We start from the raw sequence: 23,430 nt of genomic DNA, 5'->3' as shown, positions 1-23,430 counted from the left end.
GTTGAAAAACGATAAAAATGAATTAACATAACATGATACCAACAACAACACGATTTGAGGCAACATAGGAGCGTATAGTGAGTTTACACATCTCTATCTTTGGCCGCGAGTACGGGTACATCTAGACGGACGTAGACCGTATGGATAGACGTAAATAAAGTTATAAGGGGTCGGAAAGTGGATATAAGGCGTAACTCAACACCAGAAGAGCGAGATGTTTTCCTAATTTCAACTATAGAGACAAAGAAAAAGTGGACAGCGAGACGGGGAGAAGGTATTTCATACCGACGATAAAAACGTTCAAATGCACCGCCTACTTAGAAAAATTCCTCGTTATATCCTCCCCGCGTAAAAAAGAACCACTTTTAATGTGCAAACAGTTCATAGCTAGCCTAAATTTTATTATGCTGATACGTACAGAGAGCCCGCGACGGCGTAGAGAATGTCTCGGTATACTCGCGGGTGGGAAATTTTGCGCGTCTTTTTCCAGGTGGCTGCAGCCGTCGCGATGCTTCCGAAAAATACGGTCGAAGCTCAATAGAAAGAAGTGGAGGATGAAGAAGCAAAAGCATAACAAGTAGGAGGCGTCGCGACGGTGGTTCGTCGTCGTTTAAGAAAAGCTCCGCCCGTTTTCGGTACCTCCCTGCCGAAAGCCATCCCAGAGAAATCTTTTTTTTCTCGTGCTTTTTGCCCATGTTACCATCCCAGTTTCTCTTCCCTCTCTAGTACTCGGACCGTAGGCAGCTACTGTCTCTCATTCCGCGATCCTCCTACCATCTTTCGAGTTGGTTTCATTCTTCGGCTCGTTCGCCAAGAAAAATCTTAGTAAGAAAACCAGCAATTAGTTCCGCGTGACGGCCGATCGAAGTTAGACCCTCCTCTAAGTCGTCGAGGGTCTACGCAAATCGGTTCCAACAAGAATATAAAAACCTCTCACCAACTTGCCAGGCGAAATTTTCACTCACATCTCCTTTTTTTTCGTCCCCGATAAATCCATTCATCTTATAAGATCCGCAGCGAATCAAGGTATTCGCGATCAATCCGCAGCGTGAGTTTTCGTTTCGGGTACGTGAAAATCCGAGGGCTGAAGTGAAGTGAATTCGATAATCAGAATCTGTAAATATCAAGGAATTTCGATTGAAATCAGAGGAATCGGAGAGAAAATAAATTGAAGGAGTCTTGCGGAAACGTGATAGAAATAACAATTACTATCGTACGCAGGGATCCTCGTTGAGATTACCTGTATTGGAAATAAGCTATGCCTCGAAAACGTCGGGCTTCAACGGCGTCTCTTCCTGACATCGATGACGATGATTTTTGTTCGGAAGATAAATACGGGGGTTCGAGCAACAGTCGCGATAACGCTCAGGATTCCATGGACGGAGCGAGGGCGCCGAGGAATGCCGCGAACGCTAGAGAAAGGGCGCGAATGAGAGTACTGAGCAAGGCATTTTGCAGGCTGAAAACTACCCTTCCATGGGTTCCCGCGGATACGAAGCTTAGCAAATTGGACACCCTTCGACTCGCTGCTACCTACATCGCTCACCTTCGCGCAGTTCTTAGGGACGAGGGGGAAACCCACCCGGAAACTACGAGATCCCTCTCTCTAGCTTTGGTAAAAAGCATGAAAAATCGCGATTGCCCACCTCCGATATCATTTCATCCCATTTCTTGTTTACGTTGTTTGTTTTTCCTTTCTTGTTATTTCATTCACACCGTACTTTTCGGGTATCGCGGCCGGTACCAGGTGGATCCGATCGGTGTCGTACAGAGACGCAATGTGCGGCAGCCATAGGCATCGCGCGGAGCATTTTCTCTCCCTGTTTACGTCCGTCCAGGTGGACCGGATCACACCGTCGCGGTCTCTCCCTCGCCCCATTAACTCCGATATAGTTCCGTTGTTGGACTATATCCCGCATTAGTTTTCAGCATCGTAGAAGTTTTGAAAAGACACGCTATGCATCCAGTTCCGTTATACGTACATTACGATTTCTTTTTCATCTTCCATTACTCCGTTTCTAATAATACAGCCCGTCTCGTTTACCCGAATATTTGTACCAGAATTCTAACAAGAAAAGGGATATTAGATGAGCGTCGTGAAAACTTGATAGTCAAAACGATGAGAATTAGTTTAATTGTTTCGTCACCTTTTCATTCGCAGTCCTGGCCATTCGCGATTCAAGGTGGTGGCACGCCGATGTTGACGACAAACAATTGCAGCACCTCGGGATCATCTTCGACATCTTCGTCTCCCGGGGGTCAATTTTCTAGAGGTCATCAATCGCCGCATCACAATCTCCATCAACCTATGCACAATCATAATCGTCTTCACGGTATTCATCAGCAGCCTGTACATCCCCGCCACGAACATCACGAATCGCAGCTACCTTATTACTGATCGATTATATTCAAGGATTAATATTTTAACCCGCTAAACGATCGCTGCGATTATCTTCTAACCGCTGCATGCACCAATGATTTGATATTTATTCCAGTGTGCCTTATTTATTCATAATTAATTAATTAATTAATAATACGATAACAACATGCTAATAATTGTTTGAAACCAAAGAACGTCGGCTAGTCGAATAAACTAAAGACTTATCTTATAAAATAAAATGATTTCATATATTTCCAATAATCGGTGTTTCTCTGAACGTGTATAAGATTTCCATACGCGGGTAAAAAGACATCCGGAAGTCCGAGATGTTCGAATTGTTTTTTTTTCCCAAAGTTTTTTCCTTCTCCTTCTTAAGGGAAGTGTCGGCGTATATTGTAAGGGTGAGGAAGGATGTAATCTGAAGGAGTAAAAGAAACGCGAGTCGGATGAACGGACAAGTTAAACAAACAGTGAGAAGAACCTTTTGTTTAAACCCGATACTAAAATAATAAAGGTATGTATATCCAAACTCTGGACTTTTAACTCGAACAACTGAAACAACCGCAGTGTTTTATACAGAGGAGAGTATACTTTTTTTCATCTTGTCCTTTGATATTTGTTTCTGATAGCGACTTTAATAGTGAAATGAATTTGAAAATCATGGAAATGCGTAGCTATGTACGCGTACACCTGTATCGATGCAAAAGAAATATAAATAAATGAAGTTATAAAAAGTCGTGGTCGGTAAAGTTCCTAACCGTTCGTCGGTACGAAATGGTACTCGTAATTTACAACATAGCAGCAGTTGGTTACTTTCGGACTCGAAAACTGGAAGCAAGTTCCTGCAAACGAGTCAAGAAGGCGCTAGATGCGAGACGAAGTTAAAACAATTAGCGGCATTTACAAAAAAGGATAAGAATGAGTTACTTTTCAGGAAGCAAGAATCGAATATGAATTTATGAATTGAATATGAATTTCAATATCAAATATGAACTAGATAAATGATTTTGAAAAGTCTAGTATCCGCATCATCGGGATGCAGCAACGTTTGGAATTCTTCGACATCTTATACGAATACCTGTAAGAATATAGCGCACGAAACACGATATCGTTATACCTACACTGAACACATATCAGAGCCGGTGTGGCGTGAACGCCTTTAGGTGTGAACAGAACGACAGATTTCTTCAAACAAACCACATCCGGTATGTATAAAACAAATATCAAGTGTAAAGTATAAAGTACACCTTCCTAACATATTTAAAAACAATTCCAGCTATACTCATGTAAAAATAGTAGACTTTCATTTTAAGATTATACGCAATGAGAACGATCGTGCCAAAATAATCGCCCATAGAGCAGCCCGCTGGTTGACGATGGAAAATAATATTTCCAATAGCGAAATCGAAAAGGAACTACCCCTGCAATCTATGCTACCCCTCATACGTTTCTGACAAGGATGTGTCCGAGCCAACGAAAGGAAATTTGTCTTTACCTCGGTAACACAATTTTTCGAATATTCCGATTATCTGAATAATAATTTACTTTTTAGACAGAGTGGATAAAAAAATAATTAAGTGAACGAAATGAAATTAATATCGTAGTAAACCAGGGAGTATTGTGAACTGCAATGATCGTGACGTTGGGTTTACGTGGTCCTTGAGAAAACAATCGATAAAAAACTTCTTGCGAAAAGAGAGTGTCGAATCGGTTACAAAAAACTAAATGAATCAACAGGTGTCGGACATCGGATCGCAAACATGTACAGATTTATAACCGTTGATCTGAAATTCCGCGCTAAAAAAAAATGTTTTGACTCGAAACTGCAAGGCGTTAAATGGGCGATGACTAAATCACTCCGATGGATGGATCGAAATAATGCGTGGAAGATTTTGATTTTTCGCCCCAAAATCGAAGAAATTCAAGGTAAACCCCTTTGGATTTTTTCGATTTTTGGGCCAAAACTGAAGTATTTTTAAAATCGATCGCAGGACGCTTTTCTAACGTAAAATGACCCCAGGAACACGAATCCGTTGGTCAAATTGAGCTACGAATTATTGTTATCGAGATATCTCAATTTTTCTGCTCCAAAAAGTGAAAAATTGGCGATAACTCGTCTAATTTTTCATGTAGACCAATTTAACTTGTGAATTCGGATTCCTGGTGCGAAAATACATCAGGATAGCATATAAAATAGAATATTTTTTTTTGGTCCAAAATCGACAAAATTCCAAGGGGTACCCCTTTGGATTTTTTCGATTTTTGGGCCAAAAATGAAGTATTTTTAAAATCGATCGCAGGACACTTTTCCAACGTAAAATGACCCCAGGAACACGAATCCGTCGAGTAAATTGAGCTACGAATTTTTCCCATCGAGATATCCTTGATTTTTCACGTTTGGATTGATGAATTGGCGATATCTCGGTCAATTTTATAAATAGATCAATTTGGCTTCCAGATTCAGATTCCAGGGATCAAAATACATAAGATTCCTATAGGAACTCCAATTGAAGAAAAAATGTTGATTTTTGACCCCAAAATCGCAAAAAAATCCAAGGTATGCCCCTTGACGTGTTTCGAAGAAACACCTTGGCCTGTGAAAAATTTCAACCTAACGCCACAAAGCAATGCTGTAGTTAACGTAAAAAGAAACGGTGGTTGAGGACGTGCATATCTCTGAGAGAGACGCGCCATACGACGTCCTCTTCGTGAACTCGCGGTTCGACGATAAATAATTATGATAAATTTCAGATTCGCCAGATTTTTATATCAAAGGTCGACGAATGAATTCAATTCTTCTCCGAATCTCATGAACTATTTTTCGGTAGTTATTTTCAACGTTAAATAATCGACACCTACACGCCCATTTCTTACAGGTACAAATATACACATGTATAACATCCTCAGACACACCAGCACGGACTGGCCCAAAGGCCAAGACAGTTAGGTAGGCCAAGGTGATGGCGTTATCACGCGTCAGACAAACACACGCATTTCACATACACCTAAACAGACCATCTCTCTCCCTCTCTCTCTCTCTCTCTCTCTCGGATATGTAAAGAATTAATACATCTGCATACATACGCATTAAATCAATTATGACCAATTGGAATCTGAACTGTCACGATTCATTCATCAATCTTTAATATAAATGAATAACAAAAAAAGCATCCGTCGCGACTTCCGTGCCGATAAACAATACCTGTGTATCGCAGGTATGAAACGAGAGGAATATATTTTATAAATAAACATAATTTCAGTGATTTACCGAGGAGTCGTCGGGAGACCGGGGGGACCGGGGGGGGGAGGGTCCCCGCAGAGAATGAGTCGGGGGAGGAGGAAGAGGAGGAAGTTTTGCAGTCTTCGTTCCATCGTCTTCGTCGTTGTTCGGAACGGTGTACGCGGTGCGGTGCGACGCGACGAGGCGGCGAACGCAGGTGCGCGCCCGCCAGTCTGTCGCCAGTATATCCCCTTTCCCTTTTTCCCCCTTTACCAGCAAACCTCGCGTCAGACTGTGGCGACTGCGGCACGGCCAACGTCGGCAACCCCCCCGTTACCTCTCCGCTCCGCAACAGGTAGGTACGTACGTACGTACCTTTGGATCTGAAAAAAGACGTATACCTGTATACTTTCGTGCGGACGTCATACCTATACAAAAATGTGTGGGTGCAGCGCATCTTGTACACGCCGTACGGCATACGCCACGGTTATACGTCGCGCCGCACCGACTCTTTCGAAGGAATTTCGATATTCCCGTACGCCTACCGTGGACGAGTTTTCGGCCAAGGAGATCTCCGGCATGGCGGGCGAATCGATTGCGATTATTTTCACAATTCTCAGCCGATTATTCAGCTTCGGGAGCCTGTTGCACGTTCCGACGAGATTTCTTCTCCTTTGATCCTCGTATTCGTTCGTCTCCACGTTCCGCGAATGTCCCTACGAACATAGAAGTTTTTCACTTATCGACGACGAAATTGGAAGGAAAAATTAATTCTATACGCGGTACACTCGCACCGCACTGCAGCGATTCGTACGAGATTTGATATCGCTGTCGAAGAGATGGAGTGAAAATCATCGGGGGGGAAAAAAAAAAAAAAGAAAAAAAAAAATAAAAAATACAAGTTCTAGATATTATCGCGTGCACCAGAGAGGGCACATGTACTCGAATAAAATTAGATTCGTTTACAATATCGGAGCATATAATAACAATTGTCAATCGGGATCGGTGCAGACACCTGTGTGGCACAGATTCTCTCGCGCGCAGGTGTTCCAACTTTTAAGCGCGTTTCGTTAATTGTAAATGGCAAAGCACTCGAGCGGATAAACTCGACCTACCTAAACACCTGCTGGTGGTGCGCGTCGCACCTCTGTATATAGTATTACGTATGTACGGCAAAGTTTTTTTTCCATACGTGTACGCACGCCTTCGATGTGCACGAATACCGATACTCCGCCTCTAATTATGTAACGTGGTTAATTAGAAACTCGGAAATAAGAAAAAAAAAAAAAGAAACAAATACATTTCGCGATACAGATGCGTAATATTTGGACGGGTAACACCGAGCGTATCTCGGTTACTCTTGTTATTATCGTCATCGGCATTCCAGAGGCAGAAGGAATTTATCGGTTTTAGGATAGGCTTCGGAAGCCGAGGCGCCCGCGCCGCAGGTGGTCTTCGGCCAGTACCGAAAGACCGTTTCGCATTTTCCACCTGAATTTTACTAGTCGTAATTCTTACACCTGCAGCTGCCGAGAGTCGACGAACGAGAATGGCGCTGGTTGAATATGGAATTTATACTTCACGGCGCCTCGACGCCGGGCGTTAGAGAGAAACTTGCATAATGCGTGTTAATAGGGCGTGCGTATTACATACTACTCCGAACGCACCGAGCGAAAAATACAACTGCCCGTAGTGGCGATTAGGAGGCGATAATTTTTCCCTACCAGGCATTTTATCGATTGAACAATTGTTGTTATATTGTTCAATGCTCTCCCCGCGTCGCGCCCGATATCCACTCGAGAGAATCAAGCACATGATTGTTGCAAAAAATAAAGAAAAAAAAAATAAAAAAAAGTAAAATAAAGAACGAAAGAAAGAAGATAATAATGATTAGTGTGCGATTTTTATTTTTTTTTTCGAGAGAGATTCGAAACGATCTTTAGATAAGGGATATCCGCTACGACGAATCGTGGGATTTGGCGGGCGGTCGTCCGATGCGATCGGGTGTTGCGAGGTAGAAAAATAGGGGAAGTGTGCGGAGGAGAGTTTCTTAAAAAGGCGAGTGCGACGCCGGTATAGAACGCGCGGAGTCGTCGTGGACAGAAGAAGAAGAAGAAGAAGAAGAAGAAGAAGGCGATAGGTACTAGGTGGTAAGAAAATACTTCGGCGTAGGAGCATCGGGGTTTCTCAGGGTTTTCGATTCTCCTCGTCCTCGTCCTCTTCGTCGTTGTACTCTCGGTATCCTCCGCATCCCGAATAACGTGTATACATGCATCGGCTCCCACGATGCTCCGAGTAAGAGACCTCTACTCTCGGTATCCTCCGATCCTCACCGCACCTTCTTCTCCTCCTCCTCCTCCTCCTCCTCCTCCTCCTCCTCCTTCTCCTCCTCCTCCTCCTTTTCTTACGTACGTATTTCTTTCGTAGGAAACTCGATGGCGAGGAAAAGGCTACGGCTCGTTGTTTGCCGGATAGAATGGTACCGCCGAGCCACGTACGTATCGAAGCGCGATGAGCGCAAACGACCGTAGAACCCGAACAAATACGACCCCTCCACCTGCAACGTAGAAAAATATCAGAGGAGCTCGCTGGATCGTTTTCAAAAATGAATCACGCCGTCCGACCGTCCGCGACGGTCGCAAAACTCGGTCGACGATCTCTACACGATCGGATATCTGCGCACACACGGGGTCGGCAGGTACGAATCGTTCGTTGATCGATCGCTAGGCTTGGGCATACCCATCGCTGGCGTCGAGGCGTTTGTACAGTTGTGTGCGCGAGGGTGTAGAGTGTAAGGGTGTTGTAAAGGTATGTAATACGGTCTCCGGCGAGTAGCTGAGAGAGGGAGCGAGCGAGAGAGGGAGCGAGCGAGAGAGGAACGGAGACGGTTCGGACGGATGGACACCTGCACGCCTCTGATTGTATGTAAAGATCGAGGCGAAGCGAAGCGACCGGGTTGGCTCGAGTGGGGGCGAGAGAGCGAGCGAGAGAAGTTTAGTGAGGATCTCGAGAAGTAGCCGCGTCGGGCGGCCGGCTAGCTGCTGTTAACCGGTAGAGCGTAGAGCTCGGCGTACCTACGAACGCGACTCGAAGTGGGTAGGTGCCGCGCGGCGCCGTCGTGATTCAACTCGGTGCGCAGGTGTGCCTCAGACTGGCCGGCGCCTCCCTGGAATGCGCCTCTCCCTCCTCCCTGTAGCGGTGCCGCCGCTCTCTTCTGCTCCTCCCGCAGCTAAAAGAAGAAAGAAAAGAGTGAAATAAAATAAAATAAAAGTACGATAAAAGGTAAAAGGAGCGAGAAGGTGGTGCGGGAAAAGAGACGGGGCGAACTTGCTCCATGCCGGGACTCGGACGCGGCGATCTCGCTCGTCTTTTTCTTCTTCTTCTTCTTCTTCTTCTTCTTGTGCTTCTTCTTCTTCTCTTACTTATTTCTCGGGCACAACCACCACTCGATTACCGCAGCTCTCTTCTTCGCCTCTTCGCCTCGTCGGTGGGTCGCGTCGTCGCCGCTCGAACTACGGAGGGGCTACGTCACGTCCTCACGGCAATCAGTGCAGCTGCCCCGGCAACCCGCCAACGCGTTGCGTTACGTTCCCACGGGCCAACAAACCAAAGCGGTTCCCCCGCTAGCTACAAACCCAACTATATATTATTGCCACGGCGTGTATAGGTATAATGCTCGGAGACCGACTTACTCTTGGAATCGTCGCGTTCGTTCCGAGGCCAGGAGGGACCCGAAGCAGATTTTATAAGCCTCGCCGCCCGCGGCTCCGCCGATATTATAATCCGATGGATCCAGGATCTCGATTCTTTCTACGTCCTCTCGCGATTCTTCTTTACCGCGACCTCGTACACCTACGCGAACGAACACACGGATGAGTTTCATTATACAGTTACGGGGTCCGTTCCGTATGTCCAACGCTCGGATAAGTAAGACGGAAAAAATGTCCTTGCCGAACTCAAAGTCCGTAGCGGGGCGAGGTCGGATTCCTCGATAAATTCATTCCTTCCTTCGCACACTCGATATCGATTCACCCTCCTCTCGTTTCGAGTTTCCCCTAGAGGGGTCTGTGCGGAGCGAACACCGACGTGTAAATTAACATTTTTTTCAACCCATTAAGGATTACGTACGCACAGGCGATGACCGTGCGGATAAGTGAACGCGTCACACCTCGAGACTCTGCAAACATCGAGTAGACTTTATACCGACGATGTCGGTGCTTTGAGATCGTCGGATATTAAAAACAGATGACGAATTTTTTCTTCTCTCTGTTCCTCCTTCTATCCTGCACCCGGTTTGAACAGCTGTGCAAATAAATCCACGAAGACGATCCTCGTTGGAATAAAAGCTCGACGTATTACGTTCCGCTTTGATTTTTACGTAGTACGCCGAAGATTTCTTCCCGCAGAGAAAAGGCACACCTCGCACAACTCTCCACGCTTGGCTATAAATTTCTTTCTACCGTACCTGTATAAACAACAACGAGTAAATAATTAGTTTTTTTTTTCGTTTCTACGGATGATTTTTGGAAAATTATTCATCGTCACTTTCACACAGTTTATTCGAAATTCTATGTAACGTTATACCTCAGAGACAAGCCGTGTAATTATTTTACGGATGTTGTTCAGCGTGTACACACACCAGAGATAAGATTAGGAATCGGCGCACCGAACAACGAGTCAAACTCCTGACTCGCTCTTTCCAGACGAATGACAATTTTTCCTGAAACAAAAATACAACGCGTTACCAGCTGCGGAGAAAAACCGACGATAAATTTTCCAAACGAAACCAAAAAAAAAAACATTTCTCTCGTCGAGTATGTATGGGAGTATCAATTACCCGGCCATTAGCGCTAATAACAATGATAACAATAATCGCCATTATTATCATTATTTCATACGATAAAAAGAGATTAGGTGAGTGTACGTGTACGTGTACGTACATGTGACGAGTACACGTACACGTGCAATGGCAAAGTTGGTGAAATACATAACTATATATAAAGTATATCGTGTGTAGTTGCCGTTGGCGAGCGCAGGCAACACCAGCCAAAGCAGGCGAGCATGCCGCGAGGGATACGGATGGTAAAATGAGGGAAAGGAAAGGGGACAGAGAGGAAGGGAACGGAAGGGTCGGCGCTCACACGTGCGCCGTGCACGTGCACTCCCAAGACCCGACCCAACCAGAGCTCCAGCCTCTGGCACCGGGCACGTAATCACGGATGCCAAGATACACCGCTCGAAATAATCACGCTGCATAAAGACTACTGGGAGCTTGCACGCGGTACCGCGAGTCGATGTATCCGAGAACGATTCGGAAAAGAAGATTTTTGACGTAAAAAAAATTTTCAACCTCTCATCGTTCCCGGAACACCAGGGCCTGACAACCGCCGCCGCGGTTCAATGGTCGGAAGAGAATACCGCGATTCTCGCAATTCAATTATTTTCGATCAGTCGTACGCGAGATTCACCCAAAAATTCGGGTATCGCTGTTAAAAATAAAGTCATTTTTCATAGCGAATCGCATTTGATCGACTTACAATGAATATTTTCAGCGCAAACACAACCCCCCCGTCGTTCTGTGAGGCATTGAGATATTTTTTTCGGCAGAAAGCGAACATTTTCAAGAGTCGGGAAACAAACTGTTATCGCAACCTGGATGACGTGGAAAAAATACTATCTCCAATTTCTCGACGGAGAAGATTCGTTGCGCGTGTGAATTTTCCAGATCGGCTGTACGTATGTGTGACTTGGGAACATCTAGTACAGTTACCCAATTTCCATCGAATCACCCACATGAATAAAATGAATAAAATGTATACGATAAGGGTAATGATATACTATCTATTTCGTATGTACGCACACACCTATGTACGTACGTACGTACATATATACTCGAATAGAATAATGACACGTAGGCATAGTTGACGCCGAGTATAGTCCGAGTCGGCAGCTGCTGTTCTTCAAGTGACGTGAACTTTAAATTGGGTCTAACACTCTGCTCTTCGTCGTATGTGTGCGCGTACTGCGTGCATACATAACGCGAGAGAATCCGTACATAGGTATTCTCTATTCCTATTATGTGCCGTTGAAATTGAAAGAGGTTTTTCTTTTTTTTTTTTTTTTTACCTCGGTACGAGTGAAAAGAGAATATTTTTTTCAATCGTCACCCTAAATCTGTATCCATACGACGTTATATTCCTTAACGTAGGAATTCGTACGTACATACGTATGATATTTTATGTACGGCGTGTAGATATGTATATCTAGGGATTCAGCGAGGACAGGATGCCTACGATTAGCTGACGGGTGATGGCCGGTGATTCCCGTCGAGTGCGACACAGCTGCGTGCACCGAGAGTACAACCAATGTACGTACGTACGTACGTACATAATATCTCGCATAATGTAACACACGTAGAATTATTTTTCGCATACGCGTATCGCCCCACGCCGGATTTTCATATAATACATATCGCGAATGTGTGGCCTATAAAACACTCGTTTTGCTAAGTAGGTATTACGGTGTACACGTATGCATAAATATATACGTCGCGGGGCAGCCAAGTCATCCAGATTAGATTATCGAGCCGCAGATGCGAATATATAGTAAACAAGTAAACAAGTAAACAAATTCGCGAATTTCAATAATACGTACGTACGTACATGTGTGTCTGAATAATGCGACGTAGTCGTAACGCGTGTTTCGATATAATTAAATACCTATACCATAAATTACATGGCGCCGGAGGAATACGTTAACCATATACAGCGCATGTACGTACATATAACTCGATACTATATGTACAAATTGAAGCGCGGAGTTTAACCGCGACTTTATACGCTATACGCTATACGCTATATGTATACGTTGGTATGTATCGGAATAGGTATGAACATAGGTATCGCATACGTATAAGATATTCCGGTGCAAGAACGTCTATAAATAAAATACGTCGTCGGTCGTGTTGCATTTGATTTCTACAGGTACGTACGTACGTATTATACCGGAGAGGTGTACGGTGATCGGTGCGGAAGAAAAATATATAAAAGGACGTCTGTCTGTACGGTTTAATAGTTTACCGTATTACGCGACCGTTCTTTTTTCAATCCGTAAAGCGAATGAATAATCCTTTTCTTACGTAATCGACGTAGATTTCCCGAGATTGCGGGATGAATAATTCTCTCTATATCTAATTGTAAGTAAGTACTATGCAGTTTCCTATCAAATTTGGAGTTCAGGTGTACCCGCGAACTACCGATAAGATCGTGTAAAAGATTGCCGCAGCCGGTGCTCGCGTCCTCGCGGTTCTGGTACACGAAAATTCCGTTACAATTATTAATAACACCCGAGTCCGGTGAAAAAAAAAATAAGAAAATAATATTGCTCAACAAATAAATGAATGATCCATACGATTACTACTCGAGATTAGATAGGAGTTCGTACTTTTTATCGGGTATGGAAAATCCGCAGGTGTGAACATCGGTACGGATCAGCTGCGTGCACTAAATTTGTACTCTCGGTATCGCGAGGATGACGTGGATTATTTATCGCTATCGAAAAAATCTACAGGTGTCGAACGCGACGATGCGATAAAATTTTATCGTTATTGCATAGGTGTGTTTACGCGGGGCATTCTCTACCGAATGACACGGTTTCAAGGTGATGGAAAAATGGAGTTCGCGAATAAACGGAGATTGAGAAATATCGCACACCGAAAATACGAGTGTAGAAAAAAAAAAGAAACACGCGAAATCAGAAGATGGGTGATTTCTCACGATGCGACCCGTTCGCTTCGTTTCCACCGTCTTCGTGCCTCGGATGTGGACGTACGTGTAAAATGTGTGCAGACGTAATAAGATAACGAGGAGATAAGAGTTAGCATCGTTTCTCGGTAATCAGCAAATTGTTTCCCCCACGCGAAAATTGTACAGCTCATTATGTGTAATCATTATTTCGTAGGTAGACGCGTTGCATGCACTCGTAGCTACATGAAATCGCCCCCCTCCGACACGCGTGTCTACGATGACTTTCCTGTCAGATTATTATTTTTGAATAATAAGTGCGCTGGTACCGAACGACGCTCGGGTAGATCCGAGCAATCGATATCTTCCGCACCGAGGCAATCCAGTATTTACCGAATAAATTCGACACCGTCTCTTCAATATCTCGTGGCAACGTCTCCTCGACTCCCAACGTTTTGCCGAGAAACACGAGAGAAGCGGACAGATTTTCATTTTTAGAACAATTTTCTCCACATGCGTATCCTCGCGTACGCTTCGCCCACAGGTACGGGTACGGACGAATTATTTCAGCGTCATCGTACACCTATGTGTAATATTATATTCTCACCGCGACTTGTACAGACGCCACCGCTGTACGTATAATGAATCATTCATAAATCACGATCCCATAGGCGTTTCGCAGTTTGGAAGTACAGGACAATTCGACAAAGGCGTATGTGAGTGGTTCGTGAGCGGTGGCACGGGTTGGGTAACAGTTAAAATTCTACCTTCTAATCCCGGCGCGGAGTAACATCGGTTTTTTTATTCTTTCAATCTTTTTCCTTCAACGCGCACCGAGGAGGGAAAAAGCGATTCAAAATGCGGCGGTCGACTCGCGTCGTACGTACGGATTATACGATGATGTGAGCGATATTATTCTACTTTGTTTTTTATAGAAATAAATATTCAACGCCAACGACGATTGAAACGGTTCCACGGAGGTAAAATTTTAGTTACAAAACCATCGACGATTAGCGATCATCCCAGCTGACTTGAATCTAAGAGCGTAAAAAAGGGGAACAAGAAAAGGAAGAAGAAACGCGACGACTAATCAAATTGTCGAAGTCTGATGAAACAGGTGCTGTATAACGTGTGTATACAGACGGCATATAACACACGCCGTATCTGATCAATGGGAAATTCATTCACAAACTGAAACTCTATATACCTACTACGACATTAGAGAAGATTTTAAACACATTCCCGTTTCATTGAGCGGTGTTACAAATTACTTTATACCTGCGTCATACGCGTATAGGTATACGTATGTACGTATCGTATACGTATCGTATAATAATCGCTAATCGTTTGGTCTAACTATAATGAAGTAATCACGTAATGCGGTTTGTTGTTGAGTTCTCTACAACAATAATATGCCGCGGATGGCTAGTACGTACAGAATCATCTTCGCCGCGGCGTTGTGTCGCGTATAGAGAGACGATTTGCGATACGAATATGAACAGTTTTTCGCAGTCATATTTTCGTTCGGCGAAGTTGCGCGTACGGTACGTATGTCGCGTTACGAATATATCGTTACAAGTTGACGCGATTGCATCGGCATTGCCTTGCAATCCCGCGTCGACGACAACAATAAAGAGACGCGCATAGCCGATATACCTTTACATAAATATTCTCTCCGTTCGTTCGGACGGAACTCGTCGAGGACGCGATGACTGACGACGATGGTGTTCCCTGATTGCGCTTACGATGTGTGTAGTGGTCGTCATTGTGCCGGTTGGCGATGCCCGGTGTCCAGTGCAGTGGCTGGCGCCGCCGGACGTTCGACGGAAGATTTCCCCTTTCTCTCCTCATCGTATAACCGACGAGCCTCGAGACCCCGTCGAGCGTCGACACCCCCGACTAGCAAAGTATTCGATCCTGCAAAACGTCACGGAGTTAGTTGCGTTGTAAATTTTAACGAGCCACGAGTCGTTCGTCGTCGGGAAGTAGCCGACTCGAAATTTCCAAACGATTTCCGTCGTCGTTTATTCGCATTCTTTTTCCTCTTGCGTCTCCGGCCGCTCTTGCGGTGAACGCATATAAGGTACTCGGTGAAAATTACCGGGTAGAAGTTTACGATGTAAGTTGAACCGAAATACAAGTTGGCGTGTCGAGTCTTTCGCTATACGCGCAGGGAAGTCGTGCAACGATTGCGCCGTTGAAGAAGGCGCGGTACTCCCATGGTGGGAGATATCAAGGGGTGCAGAGGGGAGAAAAACCCGTCAGGGAGGGAGATGGCTATATAAACCTGGAGGTGAGGGGCGGAGGTTAGTCGTCTTCGAAGTGCAAGCGTGTTCACGTCGTCCGTGACTCGACGATGCGCAATTAATAAATTTCACACGTTCACGATATAATTGAAAAACAATCGCACGACACGGTACACGAGATAAGGGAAATTTGGAGCACCCCGCGATCGAGGGGGGAAGAATTTGGAAAAAACTGAGATAAACAGACCGGAAGTAGTAATTACAGTAATAATAACAATAATAACAATAATAATAATAATAGCAAGAGCGACACATAATTAACCGCAGTGATTGGAACACCGTATTCATTCAAGTGTGAGAACGTAGACGAGCCAAGAAAATAAGAGACCGAATAAATTGTCGACCGAAGACAGAAAAAAGTGAAGTGCTCTGCATTCGAGTGTATGAATAAATACCACAGTTGCATCGATTACCGAAGGAATATATTGAACGAGATTATTTGAAAAAAAAAAATAAATAAATTAAGTAAAAAGAAGAGGAGCCGGAAGGGATTCCAAGCGTAGCTTACGATTGTGCGCCGTTCTGCTCTGGGAATAATCGCGCGGCGCCTTTATAAGAAGGAACGACATCGGGTCTCTACCGTGAGAAATCAATACTCTTCGTACAACATACGTACTGTTGGAAGTTGAGGAGAGAAGCGGTGACGCGACTTATCGCAATCGTTGGCTGAGGAAAAAAACGGAGAAATTTGAATTTGAGAACATTATCGTTTCTTCCAAAATCGAGTACAACACGAGCGGCCGTCTTTACATAACAAGTAACAAGGCTAAATCAGGAGTATATACATATACGGAAGTGAATGCAGACCGCGTGATAAACTAATTGCTCCGTTTTCACCGTATCCGAGTATACCGAGTTTGAAAGAGGAAAAAAACTTACCAGATCACCGATTAACAATGAAGGCGATGGTGGTGAGTCCGGTCGGTGGTAGAGTTCCGCCTACGCGGGGCGTTTTGCACAACGGTTTGGGCCTGAACGGCAACCGACGAGATATGGAAGCAGAAGAAGTCGCCGCTTACCTAACGAAGTTACGTTCGTTGGTCCCCGACATGCCGCGAAAGCGGAAGTTATCAAAGCTCGAAGTGATCCAGAGGGTGATCGAGTACATATGCGACCTCCAAACAACCCTCGAGGAGACCAACGCTCCGGAGAAATCATCGCAGCAAGTCCCGCAAGGATCGGCTCAAGGATCCCAAGTACTCCAACTGCAACAACGTCAACCTTTGCAGCCACTTTCAAACGCTACAGTTATCGCGTCTGTAATGACGACGGAAACCTCGCCTGGGGTATCTGAACGGTGACGGAAAAAAGACGATAATCATTCTTAATTGATAAACGGTGGTCAGATTTTCAGATATTTAGAAGGGGGGCAAAAGGTAGAGGGAGCATGGAGAATGTAAATACTGTACATAGATATTATACTCATCGTCATTCCTCAGTACACGTCGAGAATAACCACGCGAATACCTCCGAAACCCGCTGAAAAAAAAGAAAAAAATCACAATTAATAACAAACCCAAAATATTTAACAGAATAGCTGCCGCTGGTACATCATACTTGCATACCTACGTACAATATGAACGCATGATAGTAACGGAATTTCTTTAATTTTATTCCATACCTATTCTCTATTATAATACTATAATATATGTAGAAAAAAAATATTCGCCAGTTTATTCCACGATATTATACGAATTTATGTCACGTTGTTTTCATTATTATTATTCTATTATTATTGATGTCTTTTTCTTTGAACAAACGATATTTTTTTCAAATTTTTATCGTCACGTTATCGTCTCTCCATAAATTTATTTTATTGTTTAGATTTTAAAAAAGAATTATTATTATTATTATTATTATTATTAGTAACTATTACGTTTAGATATAAAACTACATACTATGTAATGTATATTTACAAAGACTGAGAAAAAAAAAGATTTAAGTAAATAAAAGTAAATAAAATAAAATAAAATAAAACCTTGTAAATAATATAAGAAAGTGAAGTGATTATTACTTTTTTTTTTTTAATTTAAAAAAAATTTTCTCACGTTGGATGAATGAATAAAAATAAGAAACAGAATCGTGTCTAATTGTTGTACTTGATTAATTGTTTACTCCAATAATATATCAACCGCACTTCTATACGTAGATATTCTGTTTCATGAAACAATATCAGCCCTTTGAGGAAGAAAGTAGGAAAAAGAATTATGGTAGTCAAGTTCCTCTCTTTAGGGTGAATTCACGATTCACGATTTTTTTTTCTTTTTTTTTTTTTTTTTTTTTGATAAGGATGATAATGTATTCATGACGATATTCGTATTCAATGGCTGGAGTTAGTCCTCCTTTTAGCCCAGCTGCACGGATACCCCTAGCTGGTATTGATCCGCGCTTCGAGTCGCGTGCGCGTTGTGCGGGTCTCGGGGGTTTGGCTTCGGCCACCCCGCTGATTTCCATTGCTGGGAACGCGGGGGTGGAAAGGTTTCCACGCGGCACTCAAACGGGAATAGGGGAGAGAACGAGAACGAGGAGACACCCTCGCCGATACGTCCACTCCACTCTATTCCGCAACGTACCACTCCAATCTACCTCCTACTTTCTATTCATATACTGCGGCGGCAGCAGCCGCGGGGGATTTCGGCGAGGGCGAAGGGTGGACCCACCCTCGCCGGAGAGACATTTTATTCGCAAGGGTATACCTCTAGGATGGCTGGTGGCGGATGTGACGGGATACGAACGCATCGATGTCCCCCATTCGTAAATGTTATTTCGTGTCGCGGTAGGAGGAAGATTCGCAACTTTAAATAGATCTGCGTTGGTCGCATTTGCACGCGTTCGCATGAATAAAATATGCAAATAAATCGACGGAAGCGAATGAGGGCAAAGAGCATTAAGGGGAGGGCTTGCAGCCGGAATGGCGAACGCAAAAATGAGTACTCCTCTTTCGTTCGGAAGTGATGCGATTGCATTGGTTCCCACAAATTTATACTGTCAATCAAAAAATTAGTATATTTAAATCAATTATAATCATTATTTTATACACAGGTCTGCTGCCTTATTCGGAGTTCAAAGCTAGTTTTCCCCCTTTTAGGTAACGATACCATGAGATGACCACCAACGTAATAACATTTTGTATGTAGACGACGATTAATAATGGCGATAATAAACAACAACCTAGAAAAAATTTGATGCGGTATACATTAACATATTTATAAAGATGAAATTATTTTTCACCTGATTCGAAGAGCTTATTCCGATTGTCTCTCTCACCTCGCACGTGTGGCACCTTTCATTTGATTTCCACGTTACAGGATGATTACAAATAACTGTAACGATCGAAAATTACATGCGAAGTAATTTAGGGAATTTCAGACGATACCGACTTCGTACGAGTCAGGTATTTAAGTTCAGCCGGTAAAGGAATGACCTTCAATACCTGCATCAGAACTTGTGAATCTTTGAAAAAGTTGCGTAGGTAAAAATATAGGTATAAGAAACGAGTGACTAGGTTAAATGCATGTCGTTTAGAATTATGGATGGGATTGGAGGTACGATTTTATCGCCTCTCTGTCTCTGGCAAGCCACGCTGCGTTCAGTCTGATAGTTTCCACACTTTGTTGTACGGTTCTCTCCGTCCCAGGAGTTGGATGATCGGCAAAGAATTGTTCAACTTCGAGTGCGCTTTCTTCGGTGGCAAAATCTTCCGTTGTGAACTTGACGAGCCTTGAGAGCAAGAAACCCCCCTCGTACCTGTCCATCAGGACTTTCCAATTGTCCTTGAAAAATTGCCAAGCGAGGATTCGTCCCTTGTAGGTCATGGCGACCGACATTATTACAAATACCGTATCCTGGGCCCTGACTTCATCGCTCATAGCAAACTCTAAGACCCGTTTCAACAATCCCTCGTCCTTTATCGCGCCCAAAGCTCGCGATATTCGGTCTTTTTCCTCATGCAGATCCGCCTCCCTGTACAACTTCAACATTGTTGCAAACGTTTCAGCTCCGCCGGCCGAAAGAACCGCCCTGTAAACTGGGCTTCTAAGATCCGCGGATAGAACCTATTGTACGGAGAAAGTAAACTGTGGTGAGCAAATGAGCTGTATACAAAAATTCATTCATACTGATTGACTCTACCTTCGTCCCAGTCACATGCGCCTCGAAACATTTTTTAGCCTGCTCAATAGTGTCCTGATCATTGAGAGCTGCTAGTCGACCAAGTACCAAAGACCTGAGAAGAGTGTCGAGATGACTTTCGTTAGGTTTTGGGTCCCATCCAAGTTTATTGCCGATATCTTTCATCAGCGATCGTCCGAAGGCTTTGAAAGAATCCTCGTAGTCGACATGGGAAAGCAAAACGCCAAGTTTGCCCAGGCTATTCACGATACTGGACCAAACGGTATAGTTATCCTCTGCCTGGAAAGCGTGCATCAGCCGCAGGACCTCGACCGTTGATGCATGGCCTGCCTGGACCATGGCGAACAGATCATCGAGGAGTCCTAGCCTGTCAAGAGGTGGAAGGGAACGGTTTTTGACCGCTGGTAACAGCAGAGACAGTGCCTCGGTGCTGTACCGGGTTCGGTAAAAGCCGATTGTCCCAGGATTTATCTTGACCCAAGCCGACTGCGGCACATCTTTGAGAACAATTTCCTTCGTTGCCTGATCCATCATGGTACTGACCGCTACTTCGTGTGGAGCGGCGGATGTGCTGACACTCACCGGTATCATCCACAGACTTTTTTCTTCGTCCTTGGATCCATCGGCCAAAAATCTTTCCTGAGAAAGCGACAAAATTCGATCGTTTCCCTGCTGTCGCTGATCGACCTGGAATGGAAAGTCAAGAAAATTAATCGAACAACTTCGATATGTGCGTTTCTTATAACACACTATTTTCAGGATACATTACCTTAAGAACCGGGAATCCCTGCTGTTTTGTCCAAGTTGACATGACCGCACCCACGGGCTTGCTACTTGCTTCCTCTAATGCTGCCCAAAGATCTTCTGTCAGGGCATTTGAATATGAATGTCTTTTTAAGTATAAGCTCATGCCCTTCCTAAAGTCTTCGTCGCCAATGTAGCTATGCAGCATCCTGATTACACTGGCGCCTTTGTTGTAGGAAATATCGTCGAAGATTTCATCAATTTCCGAGGGATGTCCGACAGGAACCTCTATCGGGTGGCTATTTTTCAATCCATCAAGTTCTAGAGCTTTGATGTAGGTGTCTGTGACGAATTGTGTCCAAATATCGTATTCCGGAAAAATATGAGCAACGCAGAGAAACTCAACGAATGAGGCATATCCCTCGTTAAGCCAGAGGTGTGTCCACCATTCCATGGTTACGAGATTACCAAACCACTGGTGGGCTAATTCGTGACCAACTACTAAAGCTATCCATTGCTTTCTTACAGCTGAAGTATTTTGCGGGTCAACCAGCAGACAGGTTTCCCTGTAGGTAACAAGACCCCAGTTTTCCATTGCACCGGCAGAAAAATCGGCAATAGCTATAAGATCCATTTTCGGCAGTGGATAGGCAATACCAAAATAGGTGTTGTAGTAAGGCAAAACTTTCGTTGCTACCTCCAAAGCGAATTCTCCCTGCTCTTTCTTGCCTTTTGGCGTGTAAACCCGCACGAGAACTCCGTCGCTAGATTTTCCCTCTACATAGTCGTACTCTCCGACCACCACTGCCACAAGGTAGGTAGACATGATGGGCGTCTTCTCAAACTTTAGAACTCGAAACTCACCCTCCATAGACTCTGATTTCACAGGCTGGAATGGAAGAAAATGAGTTTTATGCTTCAACAAATAGAATTGAGTAGATTTGAGATCTGGCAAGTGCTGTTTGAATAAACTACAAAGGAAATATCCAGAAACTATTTTCTCAATATGTAAAAAAACAATACAGGTACAAATGCCAGGCACTGTTTACCATGTTGGAGAGAGCAACTCGGTCCTGAGGCACAGCAAGCGTAATGTCGAAGGTGGCCTTGAGGGCAGGTTCGTCCCAACAGGGAAAGCAGTGCCTTGCATCTGTTGCCTCGAATTGCGTTACAGCTGCATACTGATCCTCCCCATTAGCTCTGAAATAACATCGTTGAATAAATATGGGCAGTGCTGCTTACCATATTGGAGAGACCAATCTGTGAATCTAGGATCTTAAGATCAATAGAAAATGTAGCCTTGAGGTGCGGCTCATCCCAGCAGAGAAACAATCTACGTGCTGAGATTGGGCAGAGAAATGTAATTGCGCTATACGCATTGACCCCTGAGGCACTGAAATGTATTCTTGCCAGAGAACTCACATAAAATAAAGATAACATGCCGATGACAAGAGTTATGAACGTGAATTGAAATTTCGTCACTGGGAAAAATGACAAATAAAATTTCAACTGAAACTTACCCGGTATATTTGCTGCGATAAAAGCCTTTCATTTTATCATTTATTTCTCCGGTAAATACAAAGCTTATGAAGCCAACTTTTTCGCCAACAGGAAGTTGTTGGGGGAAGACAAGCGTTGCAGTTTCATCTGCGTTAGATAAGTGGATCTGGGCAGCAGCCATTGTGCTTCCATCATTGCCATGAAATTCTGCACTCTTGATGTCAATATCCAGAGAATTCAGGACCACCGTATGTGTACAATTTTTGACCTATTTACCACAGGGTTAATAACTGCTCTAGATTATTGAATTGGTGAAAAAAAACTGAGTGCTTTCAAATGTTTTACTAAGTAGTTTCTGAGAATCAAAGCAAGGCATAAGCAGAAAAGAAGATAGAAAAATGCTTACCAAATGCTTGCAGGGAATGATGATAATGTTGTAGGAATCGTGAAGGAACACACATTTTAAAGCCAAAACAGATTTCAATCTCACACATTCAACGCCAGTCCCCCATTCAAGGGCTAATTTGATTGTTACAACATCAAACAATAATACAACAAATTTAACATCTTGCGTTAGATTGTTAAAAACAATTATAGACACCCGTTGATTGTGATGACTACGATAGGGTTTGTTAACATTTGGTACTTACTGGTTGACATACATACATTTCTCGACAAACAATAGGTAAAAAATGTGTAGGTAACAACAGAAAAAGACCTTTTGCATCCTAATCTAAGACTTACCTCAGATACACCACATTCAATTTCAAATAATAAAATTAAACACACATGCGGCATATGGATTATCAGAGTGAGGCAGATAAGATCAAGTGAGTATATAGCCGTGCGGATGATGAAAATGTATATAAAAAATGACTTACGTCGATGTGAACTCGTTCTTCCCCATTAAACGTGAATTTGGCGAGATCCGGCGTGAGTGAAATGTCATAGTGGTACGGGCGTACGTCGGTTGGCAAACGGCGAAAGGGTTTTTTTTCTGCTGAGGGCATCTTTTGCTTAACAACCTCTTCAACGTTCGTTGTCGATGTCGCCGGAGATGTGGATGAAGCGGCGTAAAAAAACTTTTTCGAAACCTTGACTGTAGCGGCAGTAAGACAACGATGTTCTTGTAGCAGCTGCAACAAACACTTTCCACTTAATCCTTTCTCTTTTTGCAGACTCACAACTTGGCTCACACTACGGCGACCGCAGGCACGAAATAACCGCGAATACATCGAACGATAAACTCGATTTTCAATCTTTTGAACGTGCGACAACGGATTATCTCGAAACAATTGCGCACGCTACCCGCTCAACCCGCTCAGCGCTGATGGCGCTGAAGAGCCGTAATATTTTTTGTTTAATCGTCGTGACGACAAGGGCGCCGATTTTGAATTGATGAAGGAC

General features: G+C 43.8%; 4 protein-coding genes across 12 annotated transcripts; 2 read left to right on the top strand and 2 right to left on the bottom strand.

Annotated features, from left to right (window-relative positions):
* Positions 1-975: 975 nt before the first annotated feature.
* On the bottom strand, positions 976-9,451 carry LOC110117136. Of its 6 annotated transcripts, none has more exons than XR_007277231.1 (9): positions 9,293-9,451; positions 8,675-9,239; positions 8,013-8,157; positions 6,146-6,316; positions 5,649-5,983; positions 2,148-2,306; positions 1,647-2,065; positions 1,241-1,412; positions 976-1,114 (listed from the first exon to the last, which is right to left on the bottom strand). XR_007277231.1 is itself a non-coding variant. In XM_020853700.2 (6 exons), exons 2-6 carry the CDS (start codon positions 8,934-8,936, stop codon positions 5,888-5,890), a joined length of 576 nt encoding a protein of 191 aa, XP_020709359.2. In that variant the 5' UTR covers positions 8,937-9,227; positions 9,293-9,451; the 3' UTR covers positions 5,184-5,887. The 6 variants fall into 6 exon arrangements, 1 of the variants encoding a protein (XP_020709359.2); XR_007277230.1 differs by having other exon boundaries at positions 8,675-9,227; XR_007277232.1 differs by having other exon boundaries at positions 1,983-2,065; positions 8,675-9,227.
* Positions 1,022-2,647, top strand: LOC105688275 (transcription factor 21). The gene is made up of 2 exons (XM_012404433.3): positions 1,022-1,615; positions 2,162-2,647. Exons 1-2 carry the CDS (start codon positions 1,259-1,261, stop codon positions 2,396-2,398), a joined length of 594 nt encoding a protein of 197 aa, XP_012259856.1. The 5' UTR covers positions 1,022-1,258; the 3' UTR covers positions 2,399-2,647.
* A 5,568-nt stretch (positions 9,452-15,019) lies between the features above and the next one.
* Positions 15,020-17,177, top strand: LOC105688251 (DNA-binding protein inhibitor ID-2-A). Its single transcript, XM_012404401.3, has one exon. It carries the CDS (start codon positions 16,545-16,547, stop codon positions 16,947-16,949), a length of 405 nt encoding a protein of 134 aa, XP_012259824.1. The 5' UTR covers positions 15,020-16,544; the 3' UTR covers positions 16,950-17,177.
* Positions 17,178-18,627: 1,450 nt separating this feature from the next.
* On the bottom strand, positions 18,628-23,385 carry LOC105688520 (puromycin-sensitive aminopeptidase). Of its 4 annotated transcripts, XR_007277227.1 has the most exons (7): positions 22,905-23,360; positions 22,044-22,291; positions 21,573-21,723; positions 20,549-21,412; positions 19,780-20,466; positions 18,916-19,703; positions 18,628-18,819 (listed from the first exon to the last, which is right to left on the bottom strand). XR_007277227.1 is itself a non-coding variant. In XM_012404907.3 (6 exons), the coding sequence occupies exons 1-6, from the start codon at positions 23,256-23,258 to the stop codon at positions 19,176-19,178; spliced, it is 2,832 nt and encodes a 943-aa protein (XP_012260330.2). In that variant the 5' UTR covers positions 23,259-23,385; the 3' UTR covers positions 18,628-19,175. The 4 variants fall into 4 exon arrangements, 3 of the variants coding, with proteins under 3 accessions (XP_012260330.2, XP_012260332.2, XP_048507219.1); XM_012404907.3 differs by lacking the exon at positions 21,573-21,723 and adding an exon at positions 21,766-21,916 and having other exon boundaries at positions 18,628-19,703; positions 22,905-23,385; XM_012404909.3 differs by having other exon boundaries at positions 18,628-19,703.
* Between the last annotated feature and the right edge of the window lie 45 nt (positions 23,386-23,430).

This window comes from Athalia rosae, chromosome 2, assembly GCF_917208135.1.
Source record: "Athalia rosae chromosome 2, iyAthRosa1.1, whole genome shotgun sequence".
NCBI classification, from domain to species: Eukaryota; Metazoa; Arthropoda; class Insecta; order Hymenoptera; family Athaliidae; genus Athalia; species Athalia rosae.
This window is presented reverse-complemented; position numbering and strand designations above follow the sequence as displayed.

Coding starts and splice junctions, on each gene's coding strand:
- LOC105688275 (XM_012404433.3), top strand. CDS start 1,259: ATGCCTCGAAAACGTCGGGCTTCAACGGCGTCTCTTCCTGACATCGAT. Junction 1,616..2,161: donor GATCCCTCTCTCTAGCTTTG/GTAAAAAGCATG, acceptor TTTCATTCGCAG/TCCTGGCCATTCGCGATTCA.
- LOC110117136 (XM_020853700.2), bottom strand. Junction 6,317..8,012: donor GTTTCCTACGAAAGAAATAC/GTACGTAAGAAA, acceptor CTATGTTCGTAG/GGACATTCGCGGAACGTGGA. Junction 5,984..6,145: donor TGGCCGAAAACTCGTCCACG/GTAGGCGTACGG, acceptor GTCTTTTTTCAG/ATCCAAAGGTACGTACGTAC.
- LOC105688251 (XM_012404401.3), top strand. CDS start 16,545: ATGAAGGCGATGGTGGTGAGTCCGGTCGGTGGTAGAGTTCCGCCTACG.
- LOC105688520 (XM_012404907.3), bottom strand. CDS start 23,258: ATGTATTCGCGGTTATTTCGTGCCTGCGGTCGCCGTAGTGTGAGCCAA. Junction 22,292..22,904: donor AAGAACGAGTTCACATCGAC/GTAAGTCATTTT, acceptor TGTGGTAAATAG/GTCAAAAATTGTACACATAC. Junction 19,704..19,779: donor CGCATGTGACTGGGACGAAG/GTAGAGTCAATC, acceptor TCCGTACAATAG/GTTCTATCCGCGGATCTTAG.